General features: G+C 36.8%; 1 protein-coding gene across 4 annotated transcripts in view; it reads left to right on the top strand.

The window, feature by feature from the left end:
• myo16 (myosin XVI) overlaps positions 1–23271 on the top strand; it is a 128544-nt gene that overhangs the window by 88166 nt on the left and 17107 nt on the right. For all 4 annotated transcript variants that reach the window (XR_005281177.1, XM_038289661.1, XM_038289662.1 and 1 more), the window contains exons 22-30: positions 2818–2970; positions 4256–4456; positions 5697–5772; positions 8128–8324; positions 9451–9531; positions 10480–10685; positions 18560–18662; positions 19252–19348; positions 19433–19706. Coding sequence is in view for 3 of the 4 variants with exons in the window: in XM_038289661.1 (XP_038145589.1) it covers positions 2818–2970; positions 4256–4456; positions 5697–5772; positions 8128–8324; positions 9451–9531; positions 10480–10685; positions 18560–18662; positions 19252–19348; positions 19433–19706 (1388 nt within the window). In the remaining variant the exon portion in view is untranslated. The remainder of the gene's footprint in view (positions 1–2817; positions 2971–4255; positions 4457–5696; positions 5773–8127; positions 8325–9450; positions 9532–10479; positions 10686–18559; positions 18663–19251; positions 19349–19432; positions 19707–23271) is intronic.

Here is a 23271-nt window from a genome sequence, read left to right as displayed (position 1 = left end):
TTTTCCTATTTCTCAAAGTAAGGGTGGGGGTAACCCAAAATTGTGGTCTTAGCAATGTTGCTCCACAATAATAACATGATTTTGAAAGGAAAGCAAAATCATTCCTGTTGAGGTTCCCAAACGGTAATAATATCAGAAATTTGACTTGAATGGACACCCATTCAATTTTCAATGTGTTTTCTCCTAAGTGAAAGTCAAGGGCATAATTAAACCATTTCATTCAAGCAGGATCTGAATGAAAAGACAGACAGTATGCTTTTGTTGTTATTTATTTCTTTCTGAAAACAAAAGCAGATCAAGCATAACAAATTCTGTCATGTTGGAGTGCTGTCTCTAGAATCACTGTCTGTAGAAGGGTGATTGGAAACCTTATTATTTATTAAAATGGTTACATTTCATACAAACTATTGGAGATTTATAGATTTATATTTTTAATTGTTATTTCCTCCATTAAACAAATGCCATATGTCATCTAACAGAACAGATTAAAATATTAAACTAAAGGCTTAAAAATATATATTTAAAAGTAGCAGTCTATGGTGCACATTCTATATTTCATCACATTTATCAAGCTTAATATTAGCTACATCCCAAAATTAAGACACAGGCTATTCCTGCATGTAATTTACAACATACTTATGACATCAGTTTTCAGTTATTACATGGCCTTTGTAATTATTTGCATGTTTGAACATGAGAATGTCTGCAGAAACTTGAGGCATTCATCTGCCTAATGGCGAAAAAAATTATTCTATTTCTTTAAGTGAGCTGATCTTTAAAATAAAAATGCTGTATGCTAAATAACTACACCATACCCACAACCTTCCTAAACTACTGAGAGTATGTTGCATGTTATCATCCCTGTGTTTTCACTAACTTTAAAAACAATACAGCATATAATCTCAGTAGATTAATACATGTTTCTTGTATACAGAGTGGCTCCTGATAAAGATGCTGGCCTAGGATGACCTTTTAATAAAATACAAGAGATACAGGGTTTAAAAAAGGCATTGAAATGGTGTGTTTTTTATTTGAACAATTTCTAAAGAAAAGGCTTCAAAAAACAGAACTGTTAATGATGCCTGGAAAAATTAGTCCAATGTTTCTTTCCCCATTTATTACAGAAGAAGTAAGTCAATTGAGTGATATAGTTTTAAAGGTGCCTTGAATCATTTAAGTTCAATTCAAAAATACTTTTTTCATCCCTAAGGGATAGGAAATAAATGGACTCTATTAAGACTCTGATGGTATTAAATGTACTGTATATAGACAAACCAAATAATGGCCATTCAAATTGCCATTTAAATCCATGATTTCATCAGATCACGGCTTTTCCATGAAAATCTGTCTCAAGGTGGTCTGGCATCTCAGTATAAAAATCAACAGGTTTCACTTGTTTTATTGGTTTTTGTTCAAAATAGACTGGTTGAACCAGGCTATTTTTCAAACAACGCAGCAACACTTGCTCACAGTTTTTGGATCGTTATTTATGCAAAGATATTTTAGAAGCTTAATTTAATATTTTTGCAGATATCATGTGAGAGCAATACATAAAAATGAAAAAATGCGAGAATTTACAAAGTTTAGAATAATCATGTAGGCACTAAAGATTTGAATCTAGAAAAAAAAATTGCAGAATCTGAATTAGCTTATATACATTGAGCCGTATCAAAGTCCTTAGATGTATAATTTTTCTACGGACATACAACATATAGATATTACATTTGATCTTGACTGCTGCATCTGTCAGTTTATAGCCATGTAATTATTGTAGGTACAACCAGCTTCATAATTTAGGAAAATAAACCACATTATACAGAAAAAAAAAGTATCTCAGCCAAACAGTATCCTAATGTCCACTAAGTGATAACATATTAACTCGTTAGAGACCATATTCTGCTTCTTGAAACCTTATACAGAATGGATCTTATTTTTCAGTGTGGCTGCTCGGTTGTTGACGGCGGTGCACATAACTTTCTTTTTAACTGGGAGGTATTAAGGTGCTGCTTAAGTGGAGTCAGGTAATTCAAGTGCCTTGAGATGACATGTGTTGTGAATTGGCACTATATAATTAAACTGAATTGAATTGAGTCATGTAATGTCAGTGTGTGATACATTTGTTTCTCTAGTCAGATTTAAATTTAGATGCCTGAACAAATGCATCAAGATTCCTGATTGACTTACATAAATAGTCTTAAAAAGTGGTCAACAATACATTTGAAGTGTGATTAGTGCTGCTTAGACACATTAAATATTAGTGTCAGATTCAGATTTTCGATGCGCACAAAAAAAGTTGCAATTGCATTCAAAAAATAAACATTTGTAATTTTTGGTAAGCCTGTTAAGCTGGCAAATTTAAATTAGATTAAATAAAAGCATTTAAATTAGATTTAAATGCCTTAGTCTTCCCATTGTATTCACAAGTGATGCTTCCAACTTCAGCTTAATGTATGCAACTTGTGAAAAAGCTGAAGCTACATACATCTCCAAAGCCTCTGTAGTGACATGGCATTTAAATGTTTGCTTCCATAGGAGAGATTTTAGCCACTCACTTCTTTAACATAGTGGACCAGCTGACAGGAAGGCTTCATAATGTGTACACAGTCCACAGGGTGTCCCCTTTAATGGCTAATTTCCCTTTAGCTCTGTTACATGAGTAGTCACTTTACTTCTGGCCCATTGACTACCACAGCAGGATGTGTTTGAGGTTATATTTGTTCCTTTGTTTGCTTTCAAAACATTGAGCAGCCTGTCTCTGAGGAACTACATGGCGTGTGCTGAGATACGTGTTTACCGTGTTCTGTGTGTGCATTCCAGCTGTGCGTGAACATGACCAACCAACGGCTGAGGCAGTATGTCTCTGAGGTGCTCTTCCAGCAGGAGCAGGCTGAGTGTCTGCAGGAGGGTATCACCATGGAGATCCCCCTCTCCAGCAGCAACCACGGCGCCGTGCTGGACTTCCTTCTTCAGGTTAAATAATGATCTGGTTTGGAAAGGTCTCTTCCATTTTGATCCAGAGTTCTTACGATATTGATATTATCTCTCGAAGACTAAGTAAAACCCTCAAGGTCATTTTGACACCGGTGTAAGTTTTTTATAGGCTCTGGGATCTTCTCGTTAAGAGCAAAAAAAAAAAAAAAAAAGATTTAATTTCAATATAAAAAAAAAATTTAAAATAAATGAATAAAATAAATAATATAAATAAAAATTATTAAATTATTAAAAATAAAACTCTTCATTAGGGCAAAACCAATAAGGAGAGGACTTGTCATTTAGCAATTTGTCACCTACCTGTTTACCAAACCAGATAACAGAGTTAATATTATTTGTGAGTTAATAATATTATTTATGAAAAAGCCCTTAAAATGTATGCAATTGTTTTATTATAATTGTTTATCTATATCTGCTACTGTGTGCTTTCATTTCAGTTCAAATAGATTTAACCGCTGAGGGAAAAATGTAAGATAATTTTCAACCAAAATAAATTCTATAATAGAGTATTACATCTTTAGAGAAGAGCTTTGCATCATTAGATGGTAGCGTTGTGTGAGCTGAGCACACGGGAAACACATTTTGATGGGGGACCTCAAAATGACACCATCATTGGGTGTGTGAAGCTAATATTGCAAAGGTTTGCATTTGCTTTTGTTGTCTGGGATGCTTACATCTTCTCTGTTGCTGATACGAGAGATAATATTTTTTGAATCTCTTTATAATCTTTGAAAAAATCTGCAATAAGAATGATTATCAGCAAGCTCTAAAATCAGTTAGTTAATTTTGTATTAATTAAAATAAGTTTTGAAACAAAGGGTAGCATGTAATCATATTTTTTATAGTGTGTTTTTGTTTTTAATATACTTGGGGCCTTTTTTCTGGAAAAATAGCAAGTTGTGGGGACCGACTGCTCCTTGTTGTGCCCCCACGACAGAAATCATTGTTTTTTGGTCAGGGGTCACATCTAGGACTAAGATGTGAATTAAAAGTAGGTTGGGCTTAAGGTTAGGCGTGAATATATAATAGTTAGGTTTAGGACAAGGGTTACGGTTAGGCTGTAGAAAAAAAATGGAAGTCAGTTGAAAGGTCCTGCAAAGATAGTGATCCTAGTTTGTTAGTGTGCATGTATGTAGAGGGGTTGGGGTATTTTCTACAGGGATCAATAGAAATGTCAAGAGGAAGTATGCCTTACTACAACCAAATGTGCTTGTGAATATGGCCAACATAAATAACATGTGAGCTTTTGTTTGTTCTGCTCCAGAGGCCTCAGGGACTGCTGTGTGTGCTGGATGAAGAGAGTCAAAGCTTACGGCCTGCAGAGCAGAGCCTTTACAAGAGGCTGTCCACCCAGCTGGGCTCCAGTTCAATTTGTGGGCTTTCACTCACCACCAAGGATGGCAATGGGAACCCCCCACCCAAAGACCAGGGACCAGCCTTCACTGTCAGCCACTATGCAGGAGAGGTCTGTCTGTTTTAATGAAAAATGTCCACACAGATCAGTCATATCATAATAACCACTGACAACTCTGTCAATCTTTGTGTAACTTAACTTTGTTTGCTAATTTAACTATTTGAAAATAACAACAGGACAATATTTTCCAGTAAAAAGTTCGAAGAAACAAATGAACTATCTATTTATCATGTTTAAGCAGAACTCTTCTGTTGTCAAATACAGTGTCTAGTCAGGTGATGACCTTGATATGGACTAAAAGTGTTTGTGAAATTCAGTTTGCCTTTGATACTGACATTCTCAAGAAGACATTTTAGAGAAATCCTTAAAAGATCAAAATTGCTAAAGTAAAAAAGAAAATGTACCTTCTTGTAATGTTTGCTCAAATACATTATGGTAGAGATGTTTCAATAGACATCCCCTGCCTTTCTATTGTTTGCTTTAACATGAGGTCTGTGTGGTGTAAATTTAATCATTAAATAGTGGCCCCATCAACAACAAAAAAACTGTGTGAGCATAAAAATTGAAATGAGAAATGATTCTAGGTCAGTCTGGAAAGTCACCAATCTTTATCCTGATATAGACAGGACTGGATCTCTGCGTTTCCATTGTTTTGTTTTTTTGACATTTTATTATATATTGAAATACCTTGAATCTTCTGAAACAAGTTTAGCAGTTTAATTTAGAATCTGTTAAATCTAAGTTAAGAAATGCCTGATACACATCCATAGTGTTGGATAGTGTTACAATTATACAATTAAAGATCTGAAAGAATAGGTTGGTATTTTACCTCTGTCAGTTTGAAGAAGAGCTGACTTCAGGCTTTATCATCTACATCAAAAGAAACAGATTGTCTTACCTTATGCTCTTAAATATGTAAATTGAATCTAAATTTAAATATAACAGTTCAGTTCATTGTCTTGCTTGTTAAAGATATTTGAGATGAATATTAGAATAGCACTCATTAAGATAAAGTGAAAACCCCTACATATAGTATGTTTTATGCATGTGCTAGTGAAAATCACTTTTTACATTTAATTAGATTTATAAACTGCTTTACTCTTAGACTAACTCACTGGATCTTAAAATGAAGACTCAGCACTTATTTCTACTTCTCTATTTCTGTCCCATTTCCTTTCAGATAAATACGAACAAAGGCAACTTCTGCCACAAAAGTCTAAATATGTTGCAAAAGTACTTAAAGTAGAATAATATTGAAGAATGTCACTTTATGTTTTGTTCTCTGTCATAGATTTCATATGATCTGACTGGATCTCTGACCAAAAACAAAGACTTCTTCCCGCAGAATCTCTTGCTTACAATAAAAAGTAAGTACCCAGTACATAACAAGCATATGAGCACAATGTGGCGTCAGAGTTTAAGTGAACAAAGACCCGTTCTTGTTAAAAATGGCAAAACACAAACCCACCCCTTGTTTTAGCGCTGTTATATTTCTATGTGTGTGCTTTAGCCCATATGCAGCAGACACCGTCTGTGTGTATATTGTCTAAACAAGCGGGTGTTGTGGCTCGCAGGACACAGGCAACCGTTGTGTGACTGCCAGCTTAGTCTTGCGTCCAGCAACCTAATTGCTATAATTTCCATGATGAGGCTAATCTTCTGAAGGCTAGTCCTTCACTCATGCTTGGCTGGTATTCCTCTGTCTGACAAGTCGATGCAACGCAGCCTAGCATCAACATGTAGCCACAAACATGTTTTTTTTTTAAAGTGGGCTGCTCTTGATAACAAAAAGTGTTGTGTGTATTTGGAATACATTATAATGTTTTATGCATATTTCTTTTTACTTCGTAGCACTGTTCAATTTGAAATTAAATAAATTATTATAAATAATTTGCTGCAACACAATGTGAGGCACCTTTAACAGGATAAAGAGTAGATCATGAGATCACAGAGAGGTCAATGCAGGATCTAGAGGGCAAGTTCTCAGTAAATCTGTTCAAGGTGAATAAAAGAAAAGCTTCTGTTGTCCAGAAATAAATTACCTTCTCTCCAAATTAGTCAGCATTGTATTAGCCTTTGATCTTAAACCTTCTGGAGTTTAGTTTGTTCACAAATTATTACAGTCCATATAGTCCTGTGTTATTTATTTATTTTATTTTTTTTTACATTGTAGAGGCATCTCCAGAAAAAAAAACAATTCTATAACCCAGGTGGAACTGCAGCTCAGATTTTGTCCTCACAATCAGCTCAACCATGGTTATCCATAGAGCACACATAGGCCTTCAAAGATACCAAATAAGGAGCCCTAAATTGCTTTTGCAAGCAAAAACGTGCGAGCATGTCGATGCTTATCTACTAACATGGCTTTAGCAAAAAATAACAGGTGCAAAAAAGTAGCTTTCTTTAAAAGAATATTTTACAGTACATGTTCCAGACAGTTTGGAAGAGTGGATCTGTGCATCCCAAGGCAGCTGCACCAGTATGGTCGCTATGTAGATGTAGAAAAGAAAAGAAAAGAGGAGAAAAGGAAGGACCTTCTCTGCATGAAATGAAAAAAAAATAATTGTTTAAATTTCATAAAGCAATGTCACTCAGAAAGTTCACCTTTTCAGACACACAAATCCCATTTTTATGCTTGTTTGCTTTTTTAATGAACATAAAGGTTCAGAGTCTATTATCTGTTACTAAAGAAGTTATTATAGTTTTTGTTTAATAAAAGGAAAAGCAAAAAATAAAGGTTCGTTGACAGTTCTTCAAAAAAGAACAAAAACTTTATTTAATTTTCCTTTACCAATGGTCATTACTCTTAAGGTATCATTTTGATAAGAAGAAAGAGGTAATAGTAGCTGCTGCAGACTTTGCTATTTCTGCACCAGAGATGTGGGATCAGCAGTCATAGGACATACAGAGATAGCTGCTTATTCCAAAATAGAATCAAACTCCTTTTACCACCGATTAACATGCAGAACTTTCTATTCCTCTTTTGAATAACAAACAGTTTCATGTTCATAAGTGCTATAGCTTGTTACATCACTTGTTTGAACCTACTCCATTTAATCTGATGGTTGTGATTAAAGGTGATCTCTGAAAGTGGAAGGCAATGCAACAACCCAATAATGATAATCATCTTTATTTTGTCATCATCATTTTGCCTTCCAATAAAATTGGTCTTCTGCATTCACCTCATCTCCATTGGGGAGCAGGGAGCAGCTTCCAGCTGCCCTGAGTGCAATCTGGAGCTAAGGCTCCTACTCAGAGACCCAGAATGGCACTCTGTGGGATCATATTGGCTACTTTGAGCTTCCTCTGAGCTTTTTCCATCATTCTATAGTCGGAATGTAAACTTACACTGATCTAACTCTTTCTTTCTGTCCATATATTTCTAACAGACCCTTATAGATAAGAGCCCCTTTACCCTAATTCAAACACATGTTTGGCTTTCTGAAAGGGCTCATTGTTGTACAGTTCGCTCCATGTGTTGTACAATGACATGCGCCAACCCTTCTTGTTGTATCACAGATTGTTTACATGCAGCCCAAACTTAACAATTACAGTACTTCCCCTTTCATCCCTCTTTTCTTTTTTCAAACCCTTTCATTGATTTTATTTCTTGTTCTTTTACTCACTTTTTCTTGTTCCTATTCTTCTCTGTTTCCTTTCTCAATCAATACTATTGCTATTTCTGTACTGATTTTTCATGTATGTTGCTTTGTGCCTGGCAGCCAGTGAAAGTGTGTTACTGCAGCAGCTCTTCCAGTCCAAGCTGACTCAGACTGGTTCTCTGGTGCCAGCTGCACAGGGCCGCATTGGCCTGAGAGGGACTAAAGCAGCCTTGTTGCTTCAGAGGATAACATCAGCCTCCCCTGTCAATGCCACTCTTATCCCTGAACAGCCTCGGAGGTACCAAGATCTTACCAAGGTAATCTTCACAGGGAAGAGCTGCAGTCTGTGATTTAGTCTTCAAACAATACTTTAATGTGGATGTCCCTTTTATGTCAGCAGATTTTATTAAATAGTTTCCTCACTAACACTGTATTTTCCACCTGTCATCAGCTTCTTTTTCCCAGCGATCAGCGAACTGACTATCATTGGAGAAACACAGACACTATTTTTAGTAAAGCTATTGTCTAATTTAAGCTGCTTCCCATCCAGAGTCTAAATATAAACCTCTGGGAAATTGATGTTTTTGTGTGCACAGACATTCTTGAGCTTAAACCTTTCCAAGAATGCACACAGAAAAAAAAACTTGGGTTTTGGTATCTTGACTTCTCAAATTATTACACAATAGCCCCATATGAAATAAATCTCTGTTTTCACTAGTGTAACATTTTATCCCTATTTTTCTCCCGCTAGAAACACAAAGCACTTGTGCACATATGTGATTAAAAAGGTTATCAAGTTGTGTAACTTCCAGGAGATCCTGTCTGCTGTCTCAGTGGTTCATTAGCTAATGAGAGCAAACAGTTATATAAGGCCCCCTTCACCTCTCAGACCTGTCCTAGCAGCTTTACACAGTACCAAAACATAATGTTGCTGCGCTAATCTCAGTGTTTCAGATTGTAAATAAAACAGTATCAATCAAAAAAGTTGTTCTCAGATTTCAGAAATCTCATCATGATTATTTATCAAATCAATTTAGTTCTTTTAATGATAATGATGTGTCTTAACTGTGCTTTTTCTTTGGGGCAACAGTTGTTTTATATTTCAAAAGCGATAAATCAGCCCTACCAATCTGCTTATGGGAGTGATCAAATAGGTGTATATAACCTTTACCCAGTATGTATCATTAAGATTACAAATCTCTTTTACAAGAGAGGCCTGAGCAAACCTAATAACAAGAAGGTATGGAAGGAAAAGGAATTAATTACTAAAGCTATTTATGCTATGTCCAATTGCCTTAAATAGCTTCATTGGCTGTTTTCTGCTAAGATCAAACATTAAAATAGGAAGGTAATGTGTATTGATATGCGTCTTTGAACCTCTAGAGCCTGTTGGGCATGAGATATTCATTATTTTACATTTCTTGTTTTTTGTACAATCTACAGATATTAAAGAAAAAAGGCTCCAGTTCTTTCCTCCAGCGACTCGAACGTTGTGGGCCAATCACAGGGGCTGTCCAGCTGAGGGTAAGGACAGTTTCTGTTTCTTTATGATTGCAGAAAGATGCTGCCTGAAGCTTCCTTGAACACATGCATGCATTAATGAGGTTTTAGACCTTTACTGAATATACTTCAGTTATCTACAAGCATCTGGATCAGATTTGATCTCATTACAAGCTTGTTGTTTGTTACGAAACCAGGATTTTTTTTTTTTGCCCTTTTTTTTTTCTTGTCTCACGTCAATGCATTTGTCAAAATAGCCATCACAACCTTTGCAACAATGCAGCTTAAGTGTAGGGTTCTCATAACTTTTTAAAGCAACAATAATATTCAGTTTGCAGCAAGTAGCTCTGTCTCCAGTGGTGACGCAAGAAAACTTAGACGTGGCTCAAAGAAGCAGTGCCTTTGGTCTGAATGAAACCACTGTGTTGCACAATCAGAGTTGTGGACTTGCGGTTGACAAAGCCCCTCCGGGAATGGAAGGGAAGGAGAGAGTGGGCTGAAAAATGATGCTGTACCAAGCCAAACATCAAGCCCTCCACATGAATGAATGAACAATGAACAACAGCCACTGTGTTCTGTGGGCATTCGTTTCAAAGTGTGTCTGTGTACATTTGTGTTTGTGTTTCTGAAAGTGGCTATTAAAGATGAGAAGGAAGTACATCTGAAATTGCTGAGTGATCTCAGTTTGAGGTGTGGCCCCTGGAGGAATGTCCCGCTGTGACCTTGGATGCATCATGCTGAAATTGAGGATTTTAATGAAAGCTCGGAAAGAACTGGGAGTCATTTTTGTTTTTCTGTTTTGCTTCCTTCAGAGGCAAGATGCACTCCCAAAAAGCAAACAGTGTTGTCTTTGGCTCAACGTGATGCTGTTCAATAGAAATAAATCAAAAGAAATCGGAAAACATTCCTTTGTTTAATGATATTCATTTTGTTTAAGTTTTAAAACTAACTTCCTCTTCTCTCCTTTTTCAGAACTCACTTTCAGAGCTTATGAGTAAACTGCAAACTCGCACTCCCCACTTTGTAGAGTGTGTTCGCCCCAATTCTAGTGGTCAGCCAGGCAGCTTTGACAGCTGCCACGTCTCTTCCCAGCTGCGGTACATCGGAGTGCTTGATATGGTGCGCATGATTCGCTATGGATACCCCGTCCGTCTGTCCTTCCCAGCATTCCTCAGCAGGTCAGTGTTGGATGACCACAATGTCCAGACCAAGCGTTTTGATCTTTTTCACATTTGGTTATCTCCCAGCTACAGGATCACAATGGGTATCAAAAAATGTCATGTTTATAATTAATTGCAAACGGTGCAAACTGTCGAAATTGGCTGCAAATAACATTCTGAGCTGTCATTTATTTGTATTTTGGTCCCCTTAATTTAACATCTTGTAGAGCTCTTCTTTACAGCAATAAGAACAGCAGGTATGTTTAAGCTCTTATCGCAAACAAATCACTGATATTTTTGCCCAGCCTTCTTTGCAAATTAGCTCAAGTGCAACCAAAGGGTTTGAAGTTCAGGATGAAACTCATTTTCAAGTCTTGCTACTGATTCTTAATTAGATCCAAGTCTACACACTCAGTTAGTCTATCATTTCAAGTTAGTTTAACCTGAAACATGGCTCGATATTTATGCTTGTTATCATTCAACTGAACCTTAACTGGTTTTCTTATTTCAACTTTATTTTTCCTTCATATACATGATTTTTTTTTTTAAATCTTCTTTAACTAACTTTATTCTCGGTATCAAAGAACAAACATCCTCAGAGTATGAAGCTGCTTGTTCCATGGTTCCACAGGTTGGTGTTTTGAGGATGGTGTGCAATTTGATTTTACAACTAAAAAAACCTTTTTGTGTCTCAAAAGATTCAGATCTGGGAAGGGGAGTGATGGCCTAGAGGGGAGTGGCAGCCTAGTAGTTAGGGCATAGAGCTTGGAATCCTGAGAGTCTGAGTTCAAGCTCCACTCCCACAGACTGCCACGCTGGGTCTCTGAACAAGACCCTGAAAGGGGAACACTGTTTTTTTTTTTACATTGGCCCCTTGATTTTACGTTATTACATCATTTTCTACTCAACCATATTAATTCTTTGTCATTTGGAGCTGTTTCCGTCGTCACTGAGTCTGGGAACAGACATTTTTGCCCAAATATAGTAACACCTCACTCCTGACATCTTCCGGCAGTGATGTCACTGTGCGGTAAGCCTAACGTCATTCTCCCGGCTTCGCAAGCAAATCAATGGAAACTACTAGACACCCCAGAAATCAACAACAACTATTTAAGATTATTTAGGATTTCAAGAGGACTTCACCATTGTAATTCCCGAGAGCTATAATTAAACTGACAATGGCCACGCTTATGGCGGTTGGATGTTATAATACATCGGGTAAAAGGAAAAAAAAAATTTGTTATTTCACCTTTCCAAATAATGATCCTCCATGGACATGTTACTGTGGTCCTGGTCGCTGGATTGCCAATTTAAAGCGGGAGGATTTGCCATCGAATTTCTTGCCAGAGAAAAAACACGTAACATGTAGCCAACATTTTGAACAAGAATGTTTTCAAGATGACTCAGATGATAGCGCATTGTGGCAAGGCACCAGATACAGCACTGGGACTTGCTCAACAGCTGATACAGCACCGTGATGTCACAAACCGGTAGGTGGCGGTGGTGTTCTTTGACAAACATGGATGCCTCCAGTAAAACACATTCAAATGAAATTACTCTTAATTAAAAACACTTATTATTAATTGAACAGTATGTAATAATTTATTATTTAAAGTACTTTCAGAAGCTTGAATTCTGAATATGACCAGAGTCTTCCTTTAAATGTGACCAGCAGTCAAGCATGCATTATGTAACATATTTTCCCAAATGAGTTCTCCACCACTTTGTGTTGATCTATCACAGGGAGGGTTATGTCCATCAACTACTATCCTGCAACTGTAGGATGCATGACTTCTCCAACATATTTAAATTGACTGATTTCCTTCATTAGTAATAATTTAGCCCTGCAGAGGCCTGCTAAGTAGCCATTTATTTAATTAAGGTGTGTTGGAGAAGGATTGCATTCAAAAGATTCAGGACAATAGCTCTTAAGCAGTTGAGTCAGAGAACCCCGCAGTATCAAAACCTCAGTTACTTTTTTTTCTTCCTGTTTCCTTGTAGCTTTAAATCATCTAGAAAAACCTCAGAAATTGCGGATTGCTCCTTCCTATTTCTTCTTTGTCCATGCTCCAGTTTTCAGTCTTTCAGACTTTCGTTTAACTTCTGTCAGGTCACTATGGTCTCAGTCATGTGTATTGTGACAGGTTCCAGCATAGTCAAACAAGAACAAATTGCAACAGCTTTTGCTTCATCCCCGCTTGAATTCAGACCACATGCTCACATATGAACAGACACAATAAAAAGTCAGAGCAACCCTTTTATTTGAGGTGCATTTCGACTTTGAATGTCTCTCTTTGACTATTATTGGAGACCACTGCTGCTGATGAAAGTCACTGAAACATTTTTCCCAAGTCAGATTGACACCGGAGCTTTAAACAAGCCAGTTGTCTGTAAGGTCACTTTGTCCTGGGTTTGAGTTTTTTGGTATTGTCACTCCCAATCAGCTGCTTTTTGTAAACTTTTATTATATTGTTTTTTACCAGACATAAAGAGAGATCCCATATAGCACAAATGATTTCTTTTAACTAATTGTATGTCTTGTTTTCATCTTTTTTTATTTTAAACCATGTGAAAAGATTCTCTAATCCTCTTATTTTTCACCTTGTTTTAGTGTATTCTGTATTTTAATGTGACGGGATTTTACTTTAACACTGTCTTTTCTGCTTCCCTCTCACATTCTGTCTCCTAACATCCTCAGTTTCTCTGTCTCCTTGCCTGTCAATTTGGAGATAAAGGGATTAACAGGAACATTCTTACCAGAAACAAACGATGACAAAGCTGGCCACATGACCCCCCCCCCCCAACCCCCCCTCAAAAAAAAGATCCCATTCCTCTGCTCCAAAATTCATCGCATGCGCATTCACACACCATGTCACCATCTGAGGATCTATTTCTATCACTAATATTAGATTTTAAGCAAGAAGAAAACAATTATCAGAATTTAAGAATTTAATTGGAATTAACATTCAAAATATACAAAAGCTGCTTTTTATACTTGTATAGAATGCAATCCCTGTTCAAACGGAGCATAAAGCTAAACTTAACAAGGCTGTGAATTCTGAATGAAGAAAAGGGGGAAAAAAGCAGTGGTGTCAGACCTCTGAAGACAAAAGTATGAAAAACTTTGAAAACAAGCAGGCTATGATTCAAGGAACATATAGTCAGCCAATTAGCCAAATCCACTGTTTGCAATGTTCTACTTGATGAACCCACAGACACAGCACCAAATCATACAGCAAAAGATACATCAGAAGGGGTCTTATTGGGCTCCATTGCACCCAAAACATTCATAATTGAGTGTAGCAGTTCCACCGTCGCTTTGGGGTTGTTAAATATTTTCATGATGAGACATTTTATTGTTGTGTTGGCCTGATAGGAGCCACAGAGAAGCCTAATATGAATAGTTGCAGCTTATCTATGGCTGTCAGGCACCACTGTGTCTTTGTCATCAGAGACTTTGAACAAGGAGTATTCAACCTGGCCTTATGCCAAGGCTACAGCCCCGTTGCACTCAGCGTGGGCTGGCAGCTCTCCAAATAATTTGCTATAATGGCAACACAGCTGCTATGAGCATTGTGTCTCACTACTGCTCTCTCTGCTTTTAAATAATCTCATCGAACAGCTGATATGAACAAGGCAAAAAAAACAAATTTGTGCTAAAAACCCCTTAAATACAAATATATCAAATAAAGATCCCAACCACGGGAAAAGCACACACACCTCCAAATTGAACATACATTGGTTGCCTGAAACAAATTGACATTTTCTCTGCAGTTTAAAAGCGAACTCTACCTTTCATGCTGTTAATTACTGGTTTTGTATAAAGCAAGTGTACAGAGCAAGTCAGGAAGCGAGAAAGGTCGCCTGCATGGATGATAAGCTTTATGATACAATTATGGAATATCACCCATGTGACACAAAGAAACTCTTCCGGTTTCAGAGCATTAGTGTGATTGTCTGCATCTTCTCATGGTGCCGATAAGCTACGGGAAATACTGATGGTGTTTGTTCCTCCATAACAAAGCAGAAACTATTGGTGGAGGCACAAAATCATGCAAGGTTTAAATGCTAGAGGTTATTCTCTCACTGGTCAGTATGACTCAAACTGCTCAGCTTTTGTATGTACATGAAAGGACATTTATGCAGATTTAATTCTTCCTTTTTTATCTTTTATAATTTTTTATACATATGTGCATTTATTTTATTACATTTTAATGCCTATACATTGTGGCTACCTGAATTTAACTTCATGCGAGTCAAATCCTGGTTAAATTGCTATATTATATAGCACGGACCAAGAAATTGATCCATGCTAAAAGCTCATTAGCTCTGCTTTTACACTATACACTATATAAGGTTGTACTTTTTAAGCATGTTATCTATTTGTCCGATTTTATTTATTGTTTTATAAATAAAAAAATAAGTAAATATATCATTGATTTATTTATTTGACAGGCAATCCACATTGTTGCTATGTGATCGTGTACACAAACGGACCGTTGGGTATAAGCAAATCCACTTATACAATAGAGCCACTCTGGCCTCCCCTCTAGGTTACAGTGCCTGCCTGGAGCAAATCACGTTAGTGTCATGGTAACCAGAGTGATTTAAGAGAAAATCTATTTTACTGGTCCTTTTATTTGTCATTTATAGAATGTTATGTGTCCTGTTTCAGGGTTTATTTTCTGTCAGATTCAGGTTGTTTGTATGTTGTCACTATAAATCTTCGCCCTCTCTGTCCACTGATCTGCTTATTTTTCAAAATATACAGTTAATAGGAAAGTGCCATGATCATGCAGATAAGTCACAACTTTATTTTACAGGGCTGTTGTTCACATTTTTATGTCTGTTTTTCTAACTGGGCTATAATGCTGCATTATTAATGGACAATAAATGACCAGCAGGTGAATGTACATAATTCAGTTTGACCATTGTGTGTAAATATCCATGACTAAATGAGACTCATGGACTAATAAAACACCAGAATGTTAGAGTTTTAAGTACAGGCACCCTATTGTTGCGTCGTTGGTTCAACAATAAACATGATACTACCAGAGTGGAACAGTGCAAGTCCTATCATATACCTTTGGGTCATTTTAGTTCTTAGACTCCATATTGAGGCTCCCCTGGGGCTTGTATTAAAAACAGGAGCATATATGTGTTTATTTCCTCATAAGATAGGTCATGGGTTTACAGAGTTCCTCTGTGCTTAATGGGCCTATTGGGGGAACCTAAGCTGTCTGTTTGACCAGTATTACTATCAACCTCTGTAAATCAAACACATCCTTTATTTACGTGAACTCACTTTCTCAGTATTGACAGCATAAGTGGTTTATGTTTACCATCTGCTTCTTGTGTTTACTTCATCACATGTGTGGCATCATCAGCTTATTATTTGTCCACATTCGTGGGAAATATTGAGAGCATTTATCAACAAGAAATAATTAAAGTAGTTGAAACTAAAACATAACATCCATTATTTTTACCTAGCCGGGTCCTTTAGTTTAAATGTTTCTGGTGAAGGTTAGGGTTAGTTGACATTCTGTGCCTTGCAAAAGCATTCACTGCTTTTAACATTTTCATTATTTTTCCAGGTTACAACTACAGTACAAACTTAAATATATGTTACTGGAGTTCTATGTAAACCATTCTATGGTATCCATTGTAGGGATGGTCATTTATTTGATGAGGGCAGTTGAACCTCATCTTTAATCTCAAATCATTTGCATTCTTAAACAGATTTTCTTCCTTGACTTTTCATTATTTTCTTCCATTAAATTTACTATGGACTTGCTTCTCTAATCCTGCTAAGGAAACCCATCCCCACACCATGATGCTGCCAAAACCGTGTTTCACAATTGGGAAGATGTGTTCTGGTTGCTGTTCACTGGTCATATTCTTTTGTATAAAGCAATTTCCTATATATGCCAAATACTATTGTTTTGTCTCCTATGACCGCATTATTCTGGTGTCTTTTCTATTTCTTTGTTCTCTCTCTCTCTCTCTCTCTCTCTCTCTCTCTCTCTATATATATATATATATATATATATATATATATATATATATATATATATATATATATATATATATATATATATATATATATATATATATATATATATATATAAAACCCTGCTTTGAAATGTCTGCTTTGTCCCTTGGTTTTCATAATACTTTGCTCATTCTAATCAACCTCTGAGGTCTTCCCAGAACAGATGCATTCATAGAAAGACAGCATTATACACAGGTGGATTCTATTTACTAATTAGTGACTTCTTAGGGTAATTAGTTGCATTCTAGTTTATCTAGACAGCAGGTGTCAAATTCCGGCCTGCGGGCAAAATTTATCATTAGTTTTTGCCCACAAGATAATTCCAAGTGTAGACTAGAGCTGTCTTACTGGTAGACACTGGAATCACCACTAATGCTACAAATCCCAGAATGCTCGATTGGTGCATTCAGGGACCCACACCACCCTTCCTCTGTTGACAATGAGTAGTTATTCTGCAATACAAATGATGAACTGTAGAAGACTTAGCTTACATGAATGTTTTGTTTTAGCACATCTTATTACAATTCCAATGCATGGAATTGTAATAAGATGATAGAGGCCCAATAAGATGATAAATATCAAGGTTGGCTGACAAATTTGTCTAAGTTTTAAATTTGGCCCACTATGTGCTTTCAGTTTGCCCCTCTGATATACAATATCATTAGGTCAAAATTTACAAATTTTCTTATTTTTAAAAATGGTTTTGAAAAACATATATCCTTTTCCTAACCACTCCGTAAATAGTTGTTGCATGGTTTTGTTTAAAATACAAGGAAAAGTGCAGATGTTTGTGAAAAAGGTAATTTGTGTGCAGGTCTAGATCCAAGGACACCTAATTGACTTTTTTTTTTATTTTGTGATTTAAAATTGCAAATGGTGTACTTAGTCTTCTTGTTTCATAAAGCTCTCATTTAGGAAACAATCTTAACTGTAAAACAGTATGAATTTTTGAAAATATAATTATGAAATTATAAACACCCTCTGAGCATTTGATCCCTTTTTGTTTTATTGTACATATGACATTATCTCATTGTTTGGGAAACAAAATCTCTGTGTTTTTTTTTTTAACAAACTTTATCACAGTAGGAAGTTATTTGATGAAAGGAATAAATAAGACCAATATCAGTCCTTCTATGACCACATTAAACACATGCAAAGAATCATTTATGCAGATCATGGATTACTGGGAAACTGTGTTGTGATTAATTATATTAATTAGACATTTTGATATAGTGGCAGATGAAAGCATTGTTTCAGACCCTTTATAATTCAGGGTATATCTTGAAATTCTCTTCATATAAAACACTAATGTGAGGTATAATTATTTTTGTCATGGGGATAGTAATAATTTATATCCTTTACATACATCCTGGAGATTAACTTTAAATCACTGCAGAAAGGAATGTTGATCTCTGTCTAAAACAACGGCAGATTTATGCACCTCTTGTCTGTGAACAGGCTGTAAAATGGTTTAAATGTGTCAGAAAAATGGAAAATTAACAACAAATCAAGTTCCACCATTATTCTCTTTAAATCATGTGTATACTATCAGTTTACTATCAGTTTAGATATATACAACAGCACATGGTTTACTGTGTCTTTCACCTTCACATCTTAGCATAGAAAAAAGATGCTGAAAAAATATCCAGTTGATTATTCATAGTAAGCTAAACCAAGGACAACGGGAACAGATGCTCTTTGGCACCATATAACCCTACTGACCTTTGAATCCATTGTTTCCAAAAGAGACCACATATCTTAGAAATTTCTCAACTCAACATCTGTATTTGTGCAGGTCTAATTCAGTCATATATATTTTTTCCTTTGATGTTGTTCTCAGATATAAAGACCTCCTGGTCCCTACTTTGGGAGACAAGAAGAAATTGTCAGCTGAGGAGAAATGTCGTTCCATCCTACAGCAGTCAAAACTCCAAGGATGGCAGGTGTGTTTGTGTGCACGCTTTGCTGCTTCGTCTTTTTTTTTGTTTTTTCCTCTATTAGCAACAAAAGATTTGACTTAATCCCTGACCCTCTGTTTGAAAGATCCCATGGAATCTAGACTGCCCGTTCCAGCTGTCCGGCCTCATCATAATTCTGCTCACACACGCACACGTCCACAACAACACAAACCCCTCCACCCATTTCTCTGTCCTGTCTGCTGCACTGCTGTTGTGTCTGAAAAAGTGACCCTACAGGTCACAGGCAGGCATACACACACACACACACACACACACAATGCCCTGCAGACACTTCTAATGCATCCTTGGTTAACATACACGCTAATTCTGCACTTAAATGGTGTTGCATCAGTCAGCAGTGATCAGTTTCATGCACCTTGTACAGAGTGACCCGGTTTGGCCCCCAGAATGACCCCTAAATCCTGCAAACAACTATACTCCACTCCCATTAGTACTGCGTCAGTACACTCCTATGTCTACATTCACACAATCTTCTGAGATGTCAGTGAAAAAACAAGTAAATAAGGTTTAAGCAATCGGATATAAGCCATATTCAATGTGTTTTTTCGTCTAGATGGGCAAGAGTAAAGTGTTTCTGAGATACTGGCAGCCAGACCAGCTCAATGACCGCTGCTACCAGCTTCACAAAAAGATCATCACCTGTCAGAAAGGTAAACTGTAATAATTATAAAACTGGCTCCTGCATGCTTTCTGTTTGTATCTAACATTTTCTCCATCTCCTTGATGTGTCTCAGTTGTCCGCGGCTGGCTTGCTAGGCAACAGGTCAGTCACAGGCTCTCGCTGCAGCATAAAGAGCAGTGCAGCGTGCAGCGTTTTTTGCAGGGAGCCGAAGACATGGGGCTACAGATCTACGACCAGCTGGTAATCCAAAATGCATCTGACATTGCACGAGAGAGTGACCGTCTGCGCTGTCATGGCAATAGTCTGCTTAGCACCCTCAGTAGCAGCCCACCACTTGGTGAGAGGCCTGAGCCAGTGGGCAAAGAGGAGGATCAGCCAGTCAGGAGGTAAAACAACACATATACATTCACAAATTATTCATTTAATTTGACATGAAGGTGTTCTTGCTTTTGTTTTTACAAAGTTTTTTATCTGAGTTTGGCTTTTTGATTATCAGCATTTTTTTAACCAAATGCGGTCAGTAGTAGCAGCAACAATGCTGGTATGAGATTCTAACAGCATGACTTTGAGTAAAAATCAACCTAATTTCTTATAAGTTCATGTCGATATCCCAATTCCACAAATCTACTGCCTCTGATAATAACTTAGTTGATTAATTGTGCCACCTGTGATGACCAAATAAGTTATCATGTTAGATTCCCTGCACACTGACAATTTGCAGACTCTGCACCAAGATTTATGACTGTACTGGGGAAGCATTTGCCTTACTAAATATGTTTGCGTGTTTAATCAAGTGCACTCACGTTACTGTGGGTGTGGGTACGTGTGTAGCAGATTTTTTTTGTGATTAATGGTGTCATTGAATACCTCTGGCTCATGACCTTTAATTGTAAGCTTCTTCATAGATGGCCGGACAATTATCTGTGTTATTAAATTGTACGGTGCTGCATCAATAGAACAGTAGTCCAGCTTAAACCTCAACTCTAACCAAACAAGAGGAATTCAAAGGGCTTAGGTAATGAAAATGTAAAGTGGATAAATGGAAACTCTCCTGGGATACTACTGCTAAGGGCTTGAATTTCATTTTATAAGTGAACCACCAAATAGAAGTCAGCATTAATAAGTTATCATTATATATTTCTATGGAAATCAGCTAACACGAATAAGTGAAAAATAAATAATGATTATATTGTCACAATAAATCATAAGCTTATCAATACAGTTGATCTTCCTTATATTTACTAACCATGAGCAGTGTATCAGTCGGGACCCAGCTGAGCCTTTAGGGATGAAGACGAACCTGACCAATACTCATGCATTGTTGGTTTGTGCCCCAAATAAAACCTCCTGTGAATAAATATTTTATTCAAGATATTACTGCTACTAGTCTCAGTCAGACCATGTGCTGAGTTTGGTTTTACCGAGTATTGCCTGCATGCGCAGTCAGTGCATTGGTCTTAAATTATATATTCACATTGGGGTTTTTTTCACTCCACAGTGGTAACTGGCCCAGGTCAGGTGCTGCCCAGATGTGGATGTAATGCAGGTCATTTTCAGGACGTAGCACAGCACATCAAATGTACCTCACACAGCTGCAGGATGGGCTCGTGTCTAATTACCTGCTGTACCAGGCTTTGTCACTTTTTAGAAGAGATTAAATCACAACAGTACTAATCATCTATTCTATAAGTGCTATTATGTTTTTATCCAATAAAACTAAATAGACTGTTTGACATGAGAAAAAAAAAACTTAGAGAAAAACTTTCCCACTTAGCCACAAACCATCCTTCATGACATTAAAGGGTTGGACTTGATTCGGGGTCGGGCCTGAATCAAGTCCAACCCTTTAAGATCAATACTTTAAGTCTGAGATACATCCAGTTCATCAGAAGATGGACTTTTTTGATACATCCAGTTCATCAGAAGATGGACTTTTTTGATACATCCAGTTCATCAGAAGATTGACTTTTTTGTTTCTCAGTACGCAAACTATAAGAAAAGAGTCTGTATTGATGAATAATTCCATCCAGATTTCACCGCTATATAATACATTGTTCATGCTTGTCGATGCAACCAACAAAAAGCAATATTATTTCTAATGCTAATAATAATGATAATACATGAAGAATTTAAAAGCAGTAATGGCAGCCATAATGTTTCTGTAACCAAGTGTTACAAAAAAATATGTTATTTTTAGCCCATGTAATAAGGTGTTTTTTAACACAATAGTCAACTTGAGGGAAGCTGTTTGTTCATTCTTCTCTAATAGCCATTTGTAACAATGTTAGGAAACCCAATAAAAGTTTAAGTGCTTTTATTATATGTTTGAATTTGTGGATATTATCATATGATTTATAGCAATACTGAAAACTTCAAATATAATAACTGAAATAAAAAACTAAAGACAAGACATTTTAAAACATTTTGTAAAAATGTAACACAAGAAATGTAGGTTCTGATGCAGAATGTTTTCTGACATTTCCACTTTTATTTCCTCCTAAAATTGTTAGAATAATGTACAAGTGTTTAATATCATTTAGACACAAAAAGAACACCTTTTCTCAGCATTTGGTTAAAGATTTGTCCCTTTAAACCTTAAACATTTAGCTTGGTGAGGTTGTAATTGTTAAACTCAGACTAAATAATTACAAGTGAAAACTGAGACTGAAACAGCTATCTGAGGCCTTCAGGAAGAAGCCTGAATTCTTAACCTAATTGAGATTAGAATATGTACAAACCAACTGGAAATCGGGTCGAGATACCTAAGAATGTACTGAGTTCTTATTTTTGTTTGTTCCTTATGAGATTTTGGGGGAATTTAGGACTTCTGCAACAAATTTTCAATAATTAAAAACTTTTGCCAACGATTTCAGATAACTTCTGTCATTTGTTTTCTATGTTGGACCATGACTTAAAGGATTTAAAGAGGACTTAAATAAGCAATTTCTCCATTTAGAAGACACGTAAGAGTTCAGGACATTCAAAACTATTTCCAATTTACGTTGCTTTTGCTTTAAGAAATTGAAATCCCTTGTCCTTCTCAAAACTGTGTCAGAGATTGGTAGAATACTTAAGTCACACTGATGTAATTATAGCCTTAAAAGGTAAAACTAGTTAACAGGGCAGGGGACTAAGGTTTGAATCCCGGATTGGGAGAGAAGGGCATCCCCCATAAGAACTTTGCCCAGTCTGACTAGCTAGCCATAATGACTTGCTGTGGCAACCCCAAAATAATGGATCAGTAGAAAGAACTCAATCATTATACCTCAACATTGGCAAGACAACACCCCCCTGATTTCTGCATCTTGTCTCTGGCTGGATAAGAGTGTCCGCCCTAACCCCTACATCCCTCAGTCACTATATACAGTAGCAGCCATTCAGAATATCCCTTCCAGGTCAAAAGCCAGTCGAAGGGCAGCACATTTCCCTGCAGCTCCCAGCAAAAACCCCTCCAACTTCCAGCCACTGGCCTTCTCTTGGGTATGCATATTTTTATACTCTGACTCCATCCGTTCACTAAAGTACAGGGTCTGACCAGGTGATAAGGCGTCTGTTTAGATCTTAATGTCCAAAAATCATGACAGACAGAATTTTTTAGTACAAAGATAGATTTTTAAAAAGGAATTATAGGAGACCAGGCATGGGCCCATCAAGGAAAGTGGGGAAATTTTGAACGGCAACTACTTCAGAGCGGGGACTATATAGTGGACTTTATGGTGAATATGGTTACCTGATAGATGACCACTACCTTTTGCTCCCCTCTTGTCACGTGACCCTGCCTCCTCGCATGGTGCCTGCGCCATCTTTGTAATTTGTCACAACAGCAGGCCGGTGTTACAACAAACCTCTTAATGCTTCCGGAGAAGCATTAACAGATGCAGAGAGCTTCCGCAAAGCATTATCCAGGGTATATCTGCTCATCTAGTGACCATAGATCATCACTACTTTTCA

The sequence above is a fragment of the Cyprinodon tularosa genome, unplaced genomic scaffold, assembly GCF_016077235.1.
Source record: "Cyprinodon tularosa strain WSP-4 unplaced genomic scaffold, ASM1607723v1 ctg270, whole genome shotgun sequence".
Classification (NCBI taxonomy): Eukaryota; Metazoa; Chordata; class Actinopteri; order Cyprinodontiformes; family Cyprinodontidae; genus Cyprinodon; species Cyprinodon tularosa.
This window is presented reverse-complemented; position numbering and strand designations above follow the sequence as displayed.